This window comes from Podarcis pityusensis (genome assembly GCF_964106645.2).
Source record: "Podarcis pityusensis genome assembly, chromosome: 10".
NCBI classification, from domain to species: Eukaryota; Metazoa; Chordata; class Lepidosauria; order Squamata; family Lacertidae; genus Podarcis; species Podarcis pityusensis.
In genome coordinates this window covers 57,678-77,096 of record NC_138035.1, presented here as the reverse complement: position 1 = coordinate 77,096, position 19,419 = coordinate 57,678, and the positions used below count along the sequence as shown (strand labels likewise).

General features: G+C 44.8%; 2 protein-coding genes across 2 annotated transcripts; both read left to right on the top strand.

Moving 5' to 3' along the window:
• Positions 1–4,095: 4,095 nt before the first annotated feature.
• Positions 4,096–5,019, top strand: LOC308486115 (olfactory receptor 10R2-like; the record flags this gene model as incomplete). The annotated part of the gene is made up of 1 exon (XM_081022458.1): positions 4,096–5,019. The coding sequence occupies one exon, from the start codon at positions 4,096–4,098 to the stop codon at positions 5,017–5,019; it is 924 nt and encodes a 307-aa protein (XP_080878584.1).
• Positions 5,020–17,291: 12,272 nt separating this feature from the next.
• LOC308457796 (olfactory receptor 13H1-like) lies at positions 17,292–18,227 on the top strand (the record flags this gene model as incomplete). The annotated part of the gene is made up of 1 exon (XM_080971970.1): positions 17,292–18,227. The coding sequence occupies one exon, from the start codon at positions 17,292–17,294 to the stop codon at positions 18,225–18,227; it is 936 nt and encodes a 311-aa protein (XP_080828096.1).
• Positions 18,228–19,419: the final 1,192 nt, after the last annotated feature.

The window sequence follows — 19,419 nt, the reverse complement described above, 5'->3', positions numbered from 1 at the left end:
CTGAAGGCAATCCTGTACAGGGAAGTTTCTTACATTTAATGTTTTATTGTGTTTTTATATATGTTGGAAGCTGCCCAGAGTGACTGGGGCAACCCAGTAAGATTTGTGGGGTATAAATAGCAAAATTATCGTTATGGAATGGGACGTTCCTATTTTCATCAGATAAATGTTGGAGGGTATACTTTGTAGCCGGGCAATTTCTCATTTTCTGCACAGATCTTATGTACTATCTCCCAGGATACTTGGAGGTAAGGACCAACAACATGTATATATTCATCTGTCACTCTCCTCGGCCGCCCAAACATCCTGAGCTGCACATTTAGGGGATTTGAGGCTCAGGGGCTGGCAGAAGGGAGTCTGGGGACGGAAATTATTGTGAGGTGACCAATAGACAGAGAAAAAATAGAAGCTTTTGGAGACGAAAAAGGGACCAGTACAGAACTTTAATATCACAGCTGTCAGGGCTATGACATGAACTATGTGTGTATCTGAAGAAGTGTGCATGCACACGAAAGCTTATGCCCAGAACAAACTTAGTTGGTCTCTAAGATGCTACTGGACAAAAAAATAAAAAATAAAAAAAATTATATATATATTTCAGCCATGAACAATGTCATTCTTGGCCAGCTGCCTTCTGCTTTTAGGGCTCTGCTCTGTTATTCTAGTGCAGAGGCTCTCAAAGGGTGTGGTGGCAGAGGATGGCAACTGGGGTGGGACGATTCAAGGACAATATTATACTTGGGGAAGGATTCATGTTCTTATGTAGCTGCATTGTTTTCTACTTTCTGGATGTCCCATCATCATATTTGAGATCCACTGTTCTAGTGATTGAAGGAGACTAGGAGTAGAAGGATTTGTCCATTTTGGTTTCCTCAGTTTCACATTTTTGCAACCTCAAATTCAGTTCATGACACTTCTTCAGCAATTTGCAAAAATAATAATAATAAAAAATTCCTAATGAAAATTCATTAGTATTTTAGTGTGAATTTCTCCTAAAAACACATTTTTGTATGCACTTTGAAATTATGTACACATTTTTGAAAGCAATTTCCTCTAATAGAAGGCATTTTTGTATGTTATTTTCACTAATACATTAATCTTTATGCACACTTTCTTTAATATATGCATTTTTGCAAACATTGGTTGGAGAAGTGCACCACAACATTCAAGTAAGTGCAGATTTCAAAGGGTACCTGTTTTTCCATTTGTGTACTGTGTCATAAAGTGTGAATAGATTTGTCTTTAAAATGCTAATGGAATTGACAACCTTCCACCATTCCTACTGGAGACCACTAACATCAAACCCTCCAAGTGTCCCTATTTTCCAGGGATGTCCCAGATTTACAGAAGCCGTCCCAGTTTCTGATTTGATACTAGACTGTCCCGTTTTCCCTTACGATGTCCCTATTTTATCAGAGAAATGTTGAAGGGTATGGAGTTATTCAACTGCTGAGCCATCTGAATAGTATAGGGAATTTTAAAAAATGTTTAATGTTTTATTATGTTTTTATATGTGTTGGAAGCTGCCCAAAGTGGCAACCCAGTCAGTTGGGTGGGGTATAAATAGTAAAATTATTATTATTATTATTATTGAATAGGACATCTCTATTTTCATCAGAGAAATGCTGAAGGGTGTGTAACATTTCCCCGAAGAAAGCCGAAGGCATTTCAAAAGAGGGATCATTTCTTGTAATATGCAACCCCCCCACACCCAGTTTCACCAGCTTGTGCAGGTTGGTTTGTTTTTTGCATTGTTGCAAAACCTGGAAAACCTGAATGAACAGTCTATTTCCCGTGTGCCACTTTTGCATGTGTTCATTCCTAAATCCTTTCTGCCCTGTTGCCTCATTTGCCTTAAAAAATTCCACAAACATTCATATTTAAATATATTCTAAACATATTTTGCCCCAAAGGCAAAATGACCGATTTATTGATTATACATCCCAGTGGTTTTGTGTTGTTGTTTTTTACACAAAATTTGTGAGCAAATTAGATAACATTAACTAGTCACTGAACGTTCATTCTGAATAGTTTTGGGGGAGCTTATTCGAGGTTGCATCAAACAGTTGCTGCCCTCCATTTCCCAGTGCATTTCTCTACCACTTTCTGCATTGCAAAATGTCTGGGGTTTTGGTGGTGGCGGGGTGGGGGGCGGGAAGAGGAAATTATTTTTTTGCACAATAATGCCCAATCAACTTTTGCCAAATCAAAAATTGCAAAACCTGAATATGTTGCTATATGATTGAATTCCACCTGAAAAGAGTGAAAATATGAAAGTATTCCTAACCCAGGTCTGAATCCAACGACTGTTGTGCTTCCCACCTGTTCCTTCACCAGTCCTTTTCTAGACTACTTTTATAGCAAATCTATGCATTTTATTCTGTAGTGCGCAATTGAAAATGCCTTCTTGAGTGGAGACCTGCATTGCAACATTTGGAGAAGCGTGAAATCGGAAGGATCTGCCCATTAGCCCAGGAGCTGCAGGTTGGGTCAGAGCCAGTCAGGTCAGTTCATATGGGAAATTGCAAAAGGACAACTTCTTCACCTGTCCTGAACTGAGGAGACAGTGGGGGGGTGTTTCTCGGATGAAGGGTCACATTCCCTTCTGAGGGCCAAACGCCAGTGGTGGGTGAGGCCAGAAGCAAAAGCAGGAGAACAGTGACTATACATTTTACATTTGTACAGATTAGTTTCTACACACACTCACCCCCCCTCTATGCCCCATTCAAGGAAGCAAGAGTCATTTTCAGACTTTGAGGACACATTCCAGCCAGGACAAAGCACTCAAGGAGGGTGCAAAGCATGGGCAGTGAGGGGCCTGGCAGAGAGTCCTGGTGTGAAATGAAGCCAGAATACTTCTGAATAAGAGCTAGAGGCACAGGAACAGAGTCCAGTAAAAAGTCCTAGCTGAGCCCCTGGCAACCTTGTGGTGCACAGGTTCTATATCTCTCTAGCACACCATCATTTCCCCCATGCTCTAATGCTGCTTGCAAAGTTCGTGCTAATATGAGCTCCAGTTTGGTGAATGCACATCCACCCAGAGCTGGGCTTAAATCTGCTCAGAAAAGCATTTCCATTTTTCTGAGAGTTTTCTTTTGGAGGTTCTTGTTGAACTGATGGAAAATTTCAGCCACATGCCACCATCATCCTGAGAATATTTAGCAAAATGGCCCACACCAATTTCCCCCCAAAAGTGGAGAATAGGGATCCTGCGTAAATATTGCTTACTCTTGTTTTTGACAGGAAGAATGGATTTGGCTCCTATCCCTTTCTTCCTTAGCCCATTGCTTCATTCATCTAACAACATGAATTCACAAAATAGTAAATAGTACCCCTCCTTATTAACTGAGCTGAAATTTCTTAGAAGATAATTTTCTTTTTTGCCTCCTCCCCAACCCTTTCAAAATTCCACTGGTCAACAGAGAACATGCACACATACACCAGTTTGCTGCTCACAAGCAGGATGGAGGCTATATTTGCTCATGTGCAGAAAAAAATCTTCCACAAGGTGATTGCTCATAGGGGTTATATGAACAGTTACCAAGTGGTGAACACTGGACTGAATCTGGTAAATGAGAGTTTTCCATAGCTGCAAAGTGTTTGTCTGCTGTGTGAAACCTTGCTTCGCCTCTGCTTCACTACTAACACAGGTCATAGCTTGTTTTATATGATAAAGCACAGCAGAGTTATATACTACAGTTATAACTACTGTGGTGCATGAGAGAATATTGCCAAACACAAATTAGTTGGCTTATTTTTTTGGCAGGTTTGGCCTTATTTTTTGATTGTATTCTAATTGGCTGATGTTATAGCTGGCTGTTTTGACTGGGTTTGTGTGTGTGAGAATGTCCTTGGTTTTTCTTCCATAACATTTGTGGTTCTCATGATAGTTTCACAGAATTCTAATGTGCACCTAGGCCCCTCAAAATTGGTGACTCCTGGACTAGAGGGTCAAACCCACAATGACAGTTCAGGTTTACCAATCCTCTTGCATATTTCTGCTAATGGCATTCATAACTGATGTAGGCATATGTCACTCTGTGTTACTTCCACTACAGCTCAGGGATGGTTCATGATCCTTCTGTCAACTGTACCATGGTGACCGAGTTTGTCCTGTTGGGGTTCACTAGTCACCCAGGCTTGGCCCGACTGCTGTTTGGACTCTTCCTCCTGATGTATGCAGTGACCTTGGCAGGCAACGGGCTGATTATGACTGTGGTGTGGACTGATCCTCTCCTCCATACACCCATGTACCTCTTCCTGGGCAGCCTTTCATGCTCCGAGACAGCCTACACTTTGGTGGTCATACCACAAATGCTTTGTGACCTGCTGGCTCCCCATAAGCCCTTTCCCTTGGCATCGTGTGCTGCTCAGATGTTCTTCTTTGTGGCCTTAGGTGTGGCTGACTGTCTGCTGTTGACAGCCATGGCATGGGACCGCTATGTGGCCATTTGCCTCCCACTACACTATGGGACCTTCATGAGCCAACGGATTTGTTGGGGCCTAGTGATGGGGTCTGTCTGTGGTGGTTTCATTCTTTCTTCCTTCCTCACTGGAGTGATTTTCTCTTTGCCATTTTGTGCGCCCAACCATATCCCCCATTTCTTCTGTGACATCCCTCCTGTGCTGAGCAGGATATGTCCTGGCTATGGAACTATTGAAGTTACTGTTACAGCCTTGGTTGCCATGATCCTCATCGTCCCTTTCTCCTTCATCATGCTGTCTTACGGGTGCATTTTGATGGCTTCCCTGAACATGAGCTCGTCTCAGTACTGTCGCAAGGCCTTCTCCACCTGTGGAGCCCACTTGACAGTGGTCTTTCTTCACTATGGCTGTGCCATCTTCTCATATGCCAGACCTAAAGGCAGCTATATTGAAGGCCAGGACCATATCCTTGCGGTGTCTTACACTGTTCTCATTCCCATGCTCAACCCTCTGATCTACACTCTAAGGAACAATGAAGTGAAGGGAGCACTTAGGAAGATGATGTGTCGGGGTTGGCTTCTTCCTAAGGGATAGATGAAATGTTCTATGGCGGCCAAGAGGGCCAAAATGGAGCCCGGCACACTTTCGCTGCGCATGCAGGCTGCCTGTGCCGATCTCGGAAACGTCCTCCTGCCTCTTTGGCCGGTTTAGCAGAGTGAACACAGCGGTCAGAAGCGATTGCAGTGTGTGGGTAATAAATCAGAACACACACAAGCCGTTCTCTTATCTTCTACAGCCTTTAATCATGTAGCATAACATCGTAAATTCCACTTCAGACACCCGGCGACAGCGCGCACATCTTTCCTCTCGCAGAGCGGACGAGAATAACACACAGAGAGAAAACCACTCCCGTATGTGTCTTGCAGCCACGCCTCAAGATGTGAGACGTCACTCAGAACTCTTAACCCTGTAAGTTCTGAAACCCTTCACATGTTCTACTGAATATGGACTCCAGATGGACAGTTCTGCATTTCCCTACCCTGTCTTTTTGTGTTTCAGTTCAGTTCCATTTCTATAATGTACATTGTGAAGTAGTTTCCAAGTGCATTGCTTCGCAGAAATATGTATAATAATTCAGTGTTTCACAGATGGTATTTATAAGAACTAAAGAAAGTCTGGCTGAGACACAGAGCCTGCTCTCCTGTCACAGCCCAACTGGAGAAGAGAAAGATACAACTTGGTTCCAGTGTGAAGATGCTTCTCTGACGATCCTTGGGGATCCAACCACTATTTTATCTTACTCATTCATCTGAAAAATGCATTAACCACTTCATGTTCTTAAAACATATAAAAACAGTATAAAATGCTGTTCTGCTCTTTCACAAAATGAATAGACAAGGCTAGGATCACCCCTCTGGCTGCTCACCTCAGATGCTTTTACAGAAAGGTGAGCAGGAGTGTGTGGTTCCTAATGTGTGGTGAGCATGATGCAGGGATTATATTTCAAGAAAGTTTTGTGTTTTTAATGCATAAACTGAATTTGGATAACTTTAACAAAGTCTGGAGGGAAATGGTTTATTTATTTATCATGATGGCTTGAAAACTTGCTTGAAAGAAATAAGCTGTTACTGTACTGGTGTGGGGTTAAAAGTGTGATTGTGTTTTACTATCTGTTTTTGATAGTTTGTGAACTGGTCTGATATTTTTCCACAGGAAGCTGCTATCCTGTTGTTTGATAGAGTGTTGGGCTATTACCTGGGAGACCAGGGTTCGAACCCTCTTCAGCCATGAAGCTCACTGAGTGACCTTAGGCCTTTCACCATCTCGTAGTCTAACCATGTACACCACCTTGAGCTCATGGGGTGTAGGGAGGTGGCATATAAATAAAACAAATAAAAAATACAAATAAAAAGCTTGTCTTAGTGGTGTTCTTGACAACTATCATCATGCATTCCCTGGGTCTGGTGCTTGGTTATGTGCTTCCAGGGTGCAAAGCCCTGTGGCCCAGCAAGAAGACGGCAGGAAGATGAGGGCTGAGGAGAGGACTTTTGGAAGAAATACTTGCCAAACACTTCCTGTTAAGTTGTGGGCGAACATATCAGACGACACAGTGATTCTTCCAAAGCAGCTCTTTATTTGTAAGCTGGAACAGAACTGACTGAGGAGCTCAGTCAGCCTGCTTATATAGAGCTCCAGAACAATGTAACTGTTGCCATTTTCTAAAACTATCCAATCACTGAACGTCACTTTTGATCCTTCATTTGCATAACTATCTACAGTATCCCCCTGCTGGCCCAGGGTGAGAACTTCAGTACATAACACCCCTCCCCACCAAGATAAGGCGTTAGTTACAATCGTAATGGTTTCCTTATATACAGCACTACACGTAATGGTTCAATTAGGCACAAAAGCATATCGGTTACATTTTACATACTTAGACCAACAGTGATACATGTCCAACAACATAGTCCTTTAAATAAGTTGGGCGCTTGGAAACTCTGTCAGACCGCTGGGGACTGGTAGCCAAGTCCGGGGGCCACCCAATTCTTGCTGAGGCTGTGGTGCGACCCTAGGTGGCATTGAAACCAAGTCCCCTGGATCCCCTGCTGTGGGTGGAGCCTCCGCAAGTGGAGTGGTCTGAGCCTGTGGTAAGTCTGGCAGACCCTCTGAAGTGGCTTGGTTCGGCTCCACTCTGGCAGTTTGTGAGAGAGGTGTAGGTGGAGCCTCACCATCTGTAAGTGTCTCTTCTGGAGCCACAAGCGCAGTTGGGGGCACCACGGTAGTGTCCAAGTCCCCAACCCTACGCCTAAGCTGGTCTATGTGCCGGCGCCACAAGCGTCCGTCTTCGAGTGCCACCTGGTACAAGCGAGATCCAGTGACTCCCACTACTGTGGCTGGCACCCAAGGAATGTCCCCCACATACTTCCGGGCAAAGACCTGGTTTCCTGGAACAAATGACAGTGGCGCGTTGGCACAGCCTGGGGGTTTGGCCACGGCAAAGTCCAGGTGCAGCCGGTCGAGTGGGGACCTGAGGCGGCGGCCCATAAGCAGTTCAGCAGGACTCCGCCCTGTGGGCGCATGAGGGGTGATGTGTTGCACGAACAAGTATTCGGTGACCCGCTCGTACCAGTCTCCCCAGTCCAGGCACGCCAGTGCCTCTTTTGCTGAGCGCACCATTCTCTCCGCTTGCCCATTGCTGGGTGGATGAAATGGTGCCGTTAGGGCATGGCGGATGCCCAGTCCCAAAAGATACCGCTCAAAAGTGCCTGACGTGAACTGCGGTCTGTTGTTGGAGACAAGGACATCAGGACACCCATGCGTCGCAAAGAGGCCTCGCAGCACCCGGATGACGGCCTCGGTAGTGGTGGAGGGCATCAGGGCCACCTCCAGCCATTTGGAATAGGCGTCCACCACAACCATAAAGGTCTGGCCGTGAAAGGGGCCAGCCAGATCGATGTGAACCCTCGACCAGGGTGTCTTGGGCATCTCCCAGGTGTGTCCCTTAGCTGCCGGTGGTGCAGGCCTCGATTCTTGGCACGCTTGACAGGCGGACACCCAGGCAGTGATGGCATCATCCATGTTAGGCCACCAGATGTAACACCGAGCCAACGCCTTCATTTTGACGATTCCTGGGTGGCCAACGTGCAGAGCCTTCAGGACACGTTGACGGAGCCTTTGGGGAATCACGACGCGGTCTCCCCACAGCAGACAGCCGCGATGAGCCGAGAGTTCATGTTGTCTGGTTGCGAACGGTTGGAACTCCGATGCAAAAGGCCCTTGTGGCCACCCCCTCCACACCCAGTTGAGCACACGGCTGATGGTGTGATCCTGGGCAGATGTGGAGGCCACCGTGGCAGCCGATACAGGCGCTGCCAGAAGATCCTCAATCAGGAGGAGCGATGAAGCAGGAGCTGGGTCTTCCACAAACGCTGGAAGAGGGCAACGGCTGAGGGTGTCGGCATGGCCCATCGATTTCCCCGGGCGATGGACGAGCCGGTAGTGGTAAGCAGCCAAGAAAACAGTCCATCGCAGCATGCGCGGCGAGAGGACCGGTGGAGTTGGACGATCACCGGCGAGGAGGCCCAGGAGCGGCTTGTGGTCAGTGATGAGGTCAAAAGTCCTGCCGTAGAGGTATTCATGGAACCTCTTCACTCCAGCCACAAGTGCCAGTGCCTCCTTCTCAAGCTGACTGTAATTCTGTTCAGTCCGAGATAGCGTCCTGGAAAAGTAGGCGAGCGGTGCTTCTCTTCCGTCTGGAAAACGGTGACTAAGGACAGCGCCAATGCCAAAAGGTGAGGCGTCACAGGCAAGGACCAGCGGCCTGGCTTCACTGTACTGTACCAGCACATTGTCCGATGAAAGGAGAGCCTTGCCCGCATTGAAGGCCACCGTCTCCCGATGACCCCAGGACCAAGGCGTCTTTGTGCTGAGGAGTCGGTGAAGAGGCTCAGCCACCGTGGCTTTGTGGGGCAGGAACATGTTATAAAAGTTCAGCAGCCCTAGGAACGCCTGCAACTCCATCTTGTTCTTTGGGATGGGGGCCTGCTGGATAGCGCGGATCTTGGATGTGGTCGGGTGAAGGCCGGAGGCGTCGATAAGATAGCCCAGGAACTCCACCTGTGGAACGGCGATCTGGCACTTCTCCCTCTTTACCTTGAGCCTGGCCTCCTGGAATCTGGTCAGCACGGTACGTAGGCGCTCAAACAGCTGCTGGTGTGAGTCTGCGGACACCAAGACGTCACCAAAATATGGTACCATGCCCGGAAGCCCTTGCAGGAGACGCTCCATAAGGCTTTGGAAGATGCCAGGAGCCACACTCACCCCGAACTGCAACCGGCGGCAACGGAATGCCCCTCGGTGGGTGACGATCGTCTGGGCTTCAGCAGTGGCATCATCAATGGGCAGTTGTTGATAGGATTCGGCAAGTCCAGCTTAGCGAAGACCTTACCCTCACCCAGGGAATGCAGCAGGTGTTGGACAACAGGAACCGGATAAGCGTGCTGCTGAAGTGCCTTGTTGATCGTGCACTTGTAGTCAGCGCAGATTCTCACCGACCCGTCTGGCTTGACAGGTGTGACGATGGGGGTTTCCCACTTGGCGTGGTCAACCGGCTCCAAAACTCCTTGGGCAAACAGCTTGTCCAGTTGTTCGTCCACCTTAGCCTTGAGAACAAAGGGAACTCGGCGTGGCTTTAGCTTGATGGGGGCGACTTGTGGATCAAGTCTAAAGGAGATGGGCATACCTGTATATTGCCCCAAAGTGCCGTCAAAAACCTTGGCAAAGTCTTTGACCAGACCCTCAGTCTCTGCGTTAGAGATGCAGTTGATGCCGGTGACTTCCAAGCCGAGGGCATCAAACCAGTCTAGCCCTAGGAGGCTTGGCCGCTGACCTTTGACCACCACCAGTCGGAGCAGGCCCGAAAAATCCTTGAAGGCAATCTGGAACCGGCCAATGCCTACCACAGGAATGTCATTTCCCTGGTACAGTTACAGATAGGTAGCCGTGTTGGTCTGCCATAGTCAAAGCAAAAAAATTCCTTCCAGTAGCACCTTAAAGACCAACTAAGTTAGTTCTTGGTATGAGCTTTCGTGTGCAAGCACACTTCTTCAGATACACTGAAACAGAAGTTGCCAGATCCTTCTATATAGTGAGAAGGTGGGGAGGGGTATTACTCAGAAGGGTGGTGGGAATGGGTGATTGGCAGATAGCTGAGATGAGCCTGTTGACGACTCTTAACGACTGCAATAGGTCTTACAGGAAAAAGCAAGGGGTGAGAAGGTGAGAAATGGCTTTGTCATGTATAATGAGATAAGAATCCAATGTCTTTGTTCAGGCCAGGTCTCTCCATGGTTTTAAGTTTGGTAATGAGTTGTAATTCAGCAGCTTCTCTTTCCAGTCTATTTCTGAAATTCCTTTGTAGTAAAACAGCTACTTTGAGATCTTGTATAGAATGTCCTGGGAGATTGAAGTGTTCTCCTACTGGTTTCTCTGTCTTGTGATTCTTGATGTCAGATTTGTGTCCGTTTATTCTTTGGCGTAAGGTTTGGCCTGTTTGTCCAATATAGAGAGCTGAAGGACACTGTTGGCATTTGATGGCATACACAATGTTAGACGATGAGCAATTAAACAGTCCCGAGATGGTATGTGTGATGTTGTTGGGGCCAGTAATGGTGTTGTCCGGGTGTATGTGGCAGCAAAGTTGGCATCTGGGTTTATTGCAGGCTCTGGTGCCAGTGTCCGTGTTAGGTCTGGTTGTAGTATTATTGTGGGTTAGGAGTTGTTTAAGATTGGGTGGCTGTCTGTAGGCAATGAAAGGTCTTCCTCCCAGAGCTTGAGAAAGAGAACTGTCATTGTCCAGGAGAGGTTGTAGATCTCTGATGATGCGTTGTACTGTTTTAACTTGGGAGCTGTATGTGATGACTAGAGGTGTTCTGTTATTTTCTTTTTTGGGTCTGTCTTGCAGCAAGTTCTCTCTGGGTATCAGTCTGGCTCTGTTGATCTGTTGTCTAACTTCATCTGCTGGGTATTTTAGTTCTAAAAAGGTTTGCTGTAGATCTCTTAGGTGAGAGTCTCTGTCTGTAGAATTGGAACAGATACGGCTGTAACGTAGTGCCTGGCTATATACAATGGACTGTTTGGTATGTTTGGGATGGTAGCTAGAGGCATGTAGATATGTTTGTCGGTCAGTTGGTTTATGGTATAAGGTGGTGTCTATGCGCCCATCCTGTATTTTTATAGTAGTGTCCAAAAAATGTATTTCTTGTATAGATTGATTCATAGTTAGGTTGATTGTGGGGTGAAAATCATTAAATTTCTGGTGGAAGGTGTCCAGGGTCTGTTGACCCTGTGTCCAGATGATAAAAATATCGTCAATGTATCGCAGGTACAAGAATCACAAGACAGAGAAACCAGTAGGAGAACACTTCAATCTCCCAGGACATTCTATACAAGATCTCAAAGTAGCTGTTTTACTACAAAGGAATGTCATTTCCCTGGTAGTCTCTCAGGTGCACGTGGTGAGAGTCGAGTTGCCTTTTGGACACTCTGGGTACCAGTCTTTTGATGGTGCTCCAAGACACGATGGACAGGGCAGACCCGGTGTCAATCTCCATGTCACATGGAGCTCCTTCGATGAGCGCCGTGACGTTCAGCTTGCGGCGTGTAGGCGAGTCGGTTTGGCCAATCGTGGTTCCAGATGGGCAGCGGCAGTTGGTGAGAGCGAAACAGCTTTCCTTGGCAGACTGGAGTGAAGACTTGGACTTGCGAGTCGGTGAAGGGGGGTGTCAGACAGGGCCGATCAGCAGATTTTAGCGATGTGGCCCCTTCTGGAACACGTCCGACAGATGGCATCTCTGAATTGACACTTGGCACGGGAATGGTTGCCTCTGCAGCCGGCACATTCCGGTTGGCCCTTGGACTTCTGTTGGAACTTTCTGCGCTCCCGCTTTGTCTGGTGCACGTCATCGTCTTCACTGGAGGATGCCTCATCACTGCTGGCCTCTTCGTGATGCACTGGAACTGGCTTCCTAGCAAGACGCGGGCTGCTGGCCTTGTGGATCTCCTGGGCAGAGCGTTCAGCAGCTTCCGAGGCCACAGCCTCCTCAATGGCTTTCTGCAGTGTGAGGTCTGGCTTGGCGAGGAGACGCCGTTGCAGATGGATGTCCCGGACCCCGCAGACGATTCGATCCATCAGGGCATCGTCTAAGTCTTGGAACTCACAGTGCATTGCAGTCGGTCGCAGGGCGGTGGTGTAGTTGTTGATTGACTCCCCCTCTGCTTGGTTCCGGTGGTAAAACGCATGGCGGGCAGCAATCTTGGACGGCTTTGGCGCGTAGTGGTTGCGGAGCTTCTCTTGGATCGTGTCCCATGGTGTTGCCTGGACTGTTTCAGGCGCAACCAATGCTCAGGCCGTCTCAAACACCTCAGGCCCACAGAGGCTGAGGAATAGGCCCCGCTTCTGTTCCTTTGATACTGCTGTCAGCTCGTTGGCTTGGAGGTAGCAGTCGAACCGAGCTAGGTAAGAGTCCCATGATTCAGAGGCTGGCGCAAACGGCGGTAGAGGCACAAGTGAAGCCATGATTCTGATGCCGGTGTGAAGGGTGATGGATGGAACACAGTGCTCTAGCCAGAACAGTCAGCTCTGAATTGGTTCTGTTCAGTGATTTCGCTCAGTGATTCAGCTCAGTGATTCAGCTCAGTTCAGAGGATGGCCGCATTTGGCTGTGCTCTGATGTCCATCGATCCCACCCTCGTCGCCAGTGTTTAGTTGTGGGTGAACATATCGGACAACACAGCGATTCTTCCAAAGCAGCTCTTTATTTGTAAGCTGGAACAGAACTGACTGAGGAGCTCAGTCAGCCTGCTTATATAGAGCTCCAGAACAATGTAACTGTTGCCATTTTCTAAAACTATCCAATCACTAAATGTCACTTTCGATCCTTCATTTGCATACAAACTATCCAATCACTGAACGTCACTTTTCGATCCTTCATTTGCATAACTATCTACAGTATCCCCCTGCTGGCCCAGGGTGAGAACTTCAGTACATAACACTTCCCACTACCTCCTCTGCCTAGTTTCGTGAGGCGTAAGTGGTTGATACCATCTGCTCCATGAAATCCACAAGGCTCAAGGTAGAGTGAGACACTAGAGGGAACCATAATTAAGATTAAAATGTTTTAAAACGGCCTTCCTCAGCCTGCTGCTCTCCGGCTATTTTGGACTACAACTCCCATCAGCCCCAGCCAGTATGGGTAAGAGTGAGAGCTGGAGGGAGATGTAGTCCAGCCCCAACTGGGAGTGGACATCATGTAGGTGAAAACTCTTTTGGAATGTTTCCAAAGTCCCTCTGTTCTACGATATAAGCCACTTGGAACACTTTTTGTTGAAAAGTAGTTGTATGAATATTCTAAACAAATAAATAGGTTACGGTTCTAATGTTTAATCATATACAAATACATGACAGTGCAGGGAAAAAAGTAAAATAGCCATAGAACATGCAAGGTAATTTTTTTAGATGGCATGTTGGACTTAGTCTTAAACTACACTGTAAGTGGAGCAGCATGATTGGGCTTTTAAAATTTTAATTGCTACATGTTGCTTACAGACTTTTAAATGTCAGGTCTCTGCTCAGAGGGACTCATAATGTATACTTGACTACAATGGGGACAACAGAAGAAGGTGAGAAGGGCAAGTGGGAAGAATATGGGTGGTATTCAACTGTTACTCAGAGTAGACCCACTGAAATTAATGGACCTAACTTAGTCATGTTAAGTCACTTCTCTTTGCTGTTTGCTTTTGTGATTTAAGACTTCTGGGAAATTATTTTTAATATTAACCAAATACCAACAAAGATGAATTGAAGATGTAACAGTTGGCATGTACAGATGAGCAGAGGAACTCACACAAAGGATGTGCAGATAAAGGTGAGATCTTAGGGTACAAAAGCAACTTTGCTGGAAGGTGTATTTTATGGGTAAATGGACATAGGTCAGTGACTCTAAAATAATAATTATTGTGATTTATATCCCCCCCCCCCTTTTCTCTGACAGGGACTCAAAATGGCTTTACAGATAAAATAGAAACAACTAAAAGCATAGTGGGGAAGCAATCATTAAAAGCAATTAAACATTAATAGAATTAAAACTATAGATATATGTGATCTCTTAAAAGTTACAAGTAATTCTAATAAAAAACTTTGACTTTAGGGTTATAACTAGAGTTAGGGAAATCAGATTGTGTTTATGGCTGTTTGTAAGGTAACATGGTTGCCTGAGAGCCCCTTTTGGAGGGCAAGGCCAGAGGATTCCTCCCCAGAGGTGGCAAGGGCCAAAGGAGATCCCTCTCTGGATCTCCATCTAGATGCTCTTAAATGCCTGAAAAGCATCCGGTGCCATCCAGTGTGTTAGTGTCAGACTCTGCATAAAGAATAGCCCAGAATTTGACAGGTGGTACTAAGCTGTACTCTCTTTCACAGAATCATGCTGACGACAAGAAACAGAATGAACTGCTTAGTTGACTCATGCCTAGGAATTGTCTGGGCATGTGAGGGGCAATCGCTGGGCTTGACTCAAATCTCCCCAAGATAACAATGGTCTTTCATGATTTTCCAGTACAGTGGTACCTCAGGTTACATATGCTTCAGGTTACATATGCCTCAGGTTACAGACTCCGCTAACCCAGAAATAGTGCTTCAGGTTAAGAACTTTGCTTCAGGATGAGAACAGAAATCGTGCTCCAGCGGCGTGGCGGCAGCAGGAGGCCCCATTAGCTAATGTGGTGCTTTAGGTTAAGAACAGTTTCAGGTTAAGAACGGACCTCTGGAACGAATTAAGTACCTGAGGTACCACTGTACAGTATTTTGATCTCAAGTTACTCAAGGGCTTTAAATGTCAACAACAAAATGACACTTTGCTTTTATTTTTATATGAATTCATATTGACTTTTTCTTTCCTGGTTATGTCTTATGTAAACTGCTTAAATATTTCTTTTTACATATATGAACTGTTAGAATTTTTATAAATATGCCCAATTTCAATGTTATGAGTTGCCATTTTTTGTGTTCTGCTCTTTAAAATCCATTCAAATAAATGAATAACCCAAGCTAAGTTTGCTCTTAATTGCCTGTCTAGGATATATTCTCAGAGGTATGAAGTCTGTACAGATAACTTTTGAAATCTCTCAGGGATATAAAGACTCATGATAATGAGTTTTCAAGTTTTAATTATAAAAATTGTTATTTTCTAGTCACACACAGAGATTGGATTTTATTCTGTTCAGATGGCGGCCTAGACTTGATGGTTCCTCAGGCCATGAAGACAAGAATTAACCACTTGTAATCAGAAACTTGGTTGAGAAGATTGATTCAGCTTTCCATTGTTGCCATTTGAATCAGCAGAGATATTCTGGTCCCCCCCCCCAAAAAAATTTTTTTTGTTAACACAGCCTAATTAAGTCAGATGATATAAGAAGCATTTTTGGTTTTTCATGGTTTTATCAAACATTTGCTGTTTCTTAGACTGGTGTCATAACCAGAAAGGTGTTTTATTTATTCTTTAATTTAATCAAAACATTTGAAATCCCCTCGCGATGTTAGTGGATTAGATCTTCTTATGTTCTTTTAGAAGTGTTCCTAAAGCTGCAATTATAGGCACATTTACTTGGGAGGAAGCCGCATGGAGGTTAATGGAACTTAATTTTAAGGAAATGTGTATGAGATTAGGCTGCACAAGGCTATTTGATTCAGATCCATCAGGCAACCTATTTTCCCTTTCAACAAATGTTATCCAACAGGACACCCCATAAGGTAAATATTTCAAGTTTCTTTTGTATGTATTTTACATTGTTTTGTCAAAAATTTAAACTGTAATATAGCAAGCTGACTTTAGTAATTGATTCTTTTAGGAGAACACCCATAATTTTTTTTCCATTAGAGATGTTCACCACCCTATTAATACCACACAATATCATACTATAGTCACATCCACAGCATACATTTAAAGTACCTGGCTATACCCCCCAAATTTGCACTTTCTGAATCAATATGAGAACTGAAACACAGCCATCTTCCAGAACTTGCACTTATCCAAATCTTATGGTGCAGTTCTCTAAGCAAGCAATGTTCACAAAAATGCATATATTAGGAGAAAATGTATGTAAAAAGAATATGGAACTGATAATAACATACAAAAATGCATTATATATAGGGAAGGTGCTTGCACAAATGTGAACGTCAGTCAAAACTGCATATAAAATTTATTTTTAGGAGAAATTCAAACTAAAATGCTGAAGAATTTTCATGAGAATTGTTAAAATAATAATAATGCAAATTGTAGCAGACATGTGGAGAACTGACTTTAAGATGGGGAAAATGAGAACCTGAGAGAACCAAACATGAGAATTTCTTCCATCTGTATTTGGATGTGACCCCTATGACTGTAAGAATTTTTGTGGCAGCAAATAAAACTTAGAGAATGGTATGTCCACTGCTACATGTGGAGTACAACATAAAACAGGACAATTAACAAGAACACGTTAGTCAAATATCATGCTTGTTACATCTGATGGTACCAACATGTTTGGAGAGAAAGCAATGAATGCTGCTCTAGGAGAAGGGTAATATAAAACAGCAAAGGAGTGGAAATCCTCCTTCAGATGTTACGTTCTTAGCACTTAACTCCTTTCTGGGTCACTTCAATTTGCAAGGAGCACTGGAAGTATGTTGGCACAGTTTACTTACAGTGGTGGCACAAATGCATGGCCCTCCTGCATATGGTTGGACATCAGCCCTAGCCAGGATGGTCAGGGATGATGGGAGTTGTAGTCCAGCAACATCTGGAGAGTCACAGATTTCCCTAGAACATTTAAATACACTGTATATATGATATTTGCATAGGGGGTGGATTTGTACCACCATTGTATGTAGCAAGATTGGGGTTTCATAGCTCTGCTCCAAGGATACATTTTCCACACAGAGTGTAATTTTCTTCACATAGAAAATGTGTATATTAGGAAAAATTAGAGCCAAGATGCTAATGAAATTCCACAAGGGCTTTTACATCAATCATGAATCATCAATCAATCAATCAATCAATCACAAACTAATGTTGATATATGGAGAACTGAATTTAAAACTGAAAAGGTTTAGAAACAGTGAGAAATTGAATCTGAAATATTCATCCATCCCTTGTTCAAAGAAACATGAATTATTTGATGACATTATAAAATAAGCATTTCACCGTTATAAAATTATCATTCCACCAACAATAATGGTAATGGGATTGAGTCACACTCCAATTAATATAGTTTGGGTGCATCTTTACTATCCCGGCAGATAATTCCACATATTGGGAAGGATTTACAACGCCATGGTTCCTGAAGATGATAATGAAACGACACCAGAGATCTTCCTCCTGACTGGGCTCTCCAGCCAGCCACTCATGCGCAGGGTGCTCTTTGTCGCGTTTCTCTTCCTCTATCTAATGACTCTTCTTGGGAATGGCCTTATTGTCCTCTTGATCATAGCAGATCCTCACCTCCACACCCCCATGTATTTCTTTCTAGGCAACCTCTCCCTTCTTGACATCTGTTATACTACCAGCACAGTCCCACAGATGCTGGCCCACAGCTTCACGGAGAGGCCCACTATCTCCAATGCCAGATGTTTTGCCCAGATGTGTATCTCGCTCTTCCTTGGGACGACGGAATGCATTCTGTTGGCTGTCATGGCTTATGACCGCTTTGTGGCGATATGCATGCCACTCCACTATACGCTGATCATGAACAGAAGGCTGTGTGGCTGTCTGGCTGTCTCCTCGTGGGTCTTGGCCTCCCTGTTGACCCTTGTACCATCCTTCACCATGAAGATCAAACTATGTGGGCACAATGTCATCAACCATTTTGCATGTGAAGTTCAGGCTGTTGTGAAACTAGCATGTTCTGATATCTCAGCCAATGCAGGTTTCTCACTAGGCAGCAGTGTTTTCACTCTCTTAGTACCCTTTGCCTTCATTTTGCTGACTTACGTTCGCATTAGTCTGGCAGTGCTGAGGATTCGCTCAGCTCAGCGTTGGAGCAAGGCTCTTTCTACCTGTGGCTCCCATCTTACAGTGGTTGGGATCTTTTATGGCACAGCTATGGCCATGTACCTAAGGTCACCAGGCAGATCTTCAAACCAGGACAAAGTTGTTGCTGTCTTCTATGCTGTGGTCACTCCAATGCTGAACCCTCTGATCTATAGTTTGAGGAACAAGGATGTGAAAGGAGCCTTGTGGAGGGTAATGGGCAGGAAAATGGATCCCTAGCCCCCTTTAAATATATCTGAATACACTTCTTGAGTGCCTGAATGCTCTTTTGAATTCCTTTAATGTAATACTTTGTATTTTATAAATAAAATTTGTAGAAATGGTTCAGTTTTTGGAATGCTTATTTCTTTTTTTGTATTTCATCTTTTTAAAATCTTGTCACAGACACTGCTTTTGTAGCCTTAGGCTGTGATGTGGTTTATAAATTTGTAAAATAAGCATAAACAAATCAGCTCCCCTCATCTCTCACTAGGGGCCATGCAGAGTGGGGTGGAGGAGGAGCTGCCATTTAAGGACCTAAGAGGGTCAGTAGGGAAGGAGGTGGTCTTTCAGATATTTGGGGCCTAAATCAGTTAGGGCTTTAAAGAATAATGTGAGCACCTTGAATGGGGCCCAGAAACAAACTGGCAGCCAGTACAATGGTTTTAAAACAGTCAATGGAGTATTACCAATCCCCTCTAAGGCAAAGACCAGGTTGAGGGTAAGCCCAGCTACATGTGTTGGACCATCAATGCCCTGAGTCAGCCCCATGGTTGTCATGGAGGCCATGAAGTCCTGAACCAACCCATTTGAGGCATCCTTGACATGGATATTGAAGTCCCCAACAGCACTGTGTGAGACTTATCCAGTATTTCCCACACAGGTGCATAATGGTCACAGCAGATGAAGGGAGGGCCACAAGAATGCCACAAGGAGACTGTCATTGGGCTGAATTTGTCACTTTGCATTTCTTAGTGCAGAAAGTATTGATCTGATGTGTAGAGATGGTTCTGGAAGCTACTGGAAGCTTCTCTGTGTGAAAGAAGCAAGCAGAAGGTTCATGATGTTTGGGTTATTCCTTCAAAGAAGCTGAGTACAGCTGGGTTAAATTAGTTCTGTTATCTTTCTGTCAAGGTCATGTTGACTATAATAATAAGGCCAGAGAGAGCCCAGGTTTCACTTTCTACCTCTCTTTCCTTCTGGTGTAGTGTTCTGTATATAGTATGCTTAGTGTTAAGGCTTTAGTCTTATTATAAGTTAAGTTGTAAATTTAAGTTAAGTCTGCTGCAACTGGATTTCTTATGGACAGGGCCAATCCTGATTGTATTGGATTTGTAAAGCTCTGCTGGATGAAATACAATTGCCTCTGGTCTATTTTTTGGGGAATCCTGCAGTGTGTTTCAGTTTTTACTCTGCTAGCTATACATTGGAA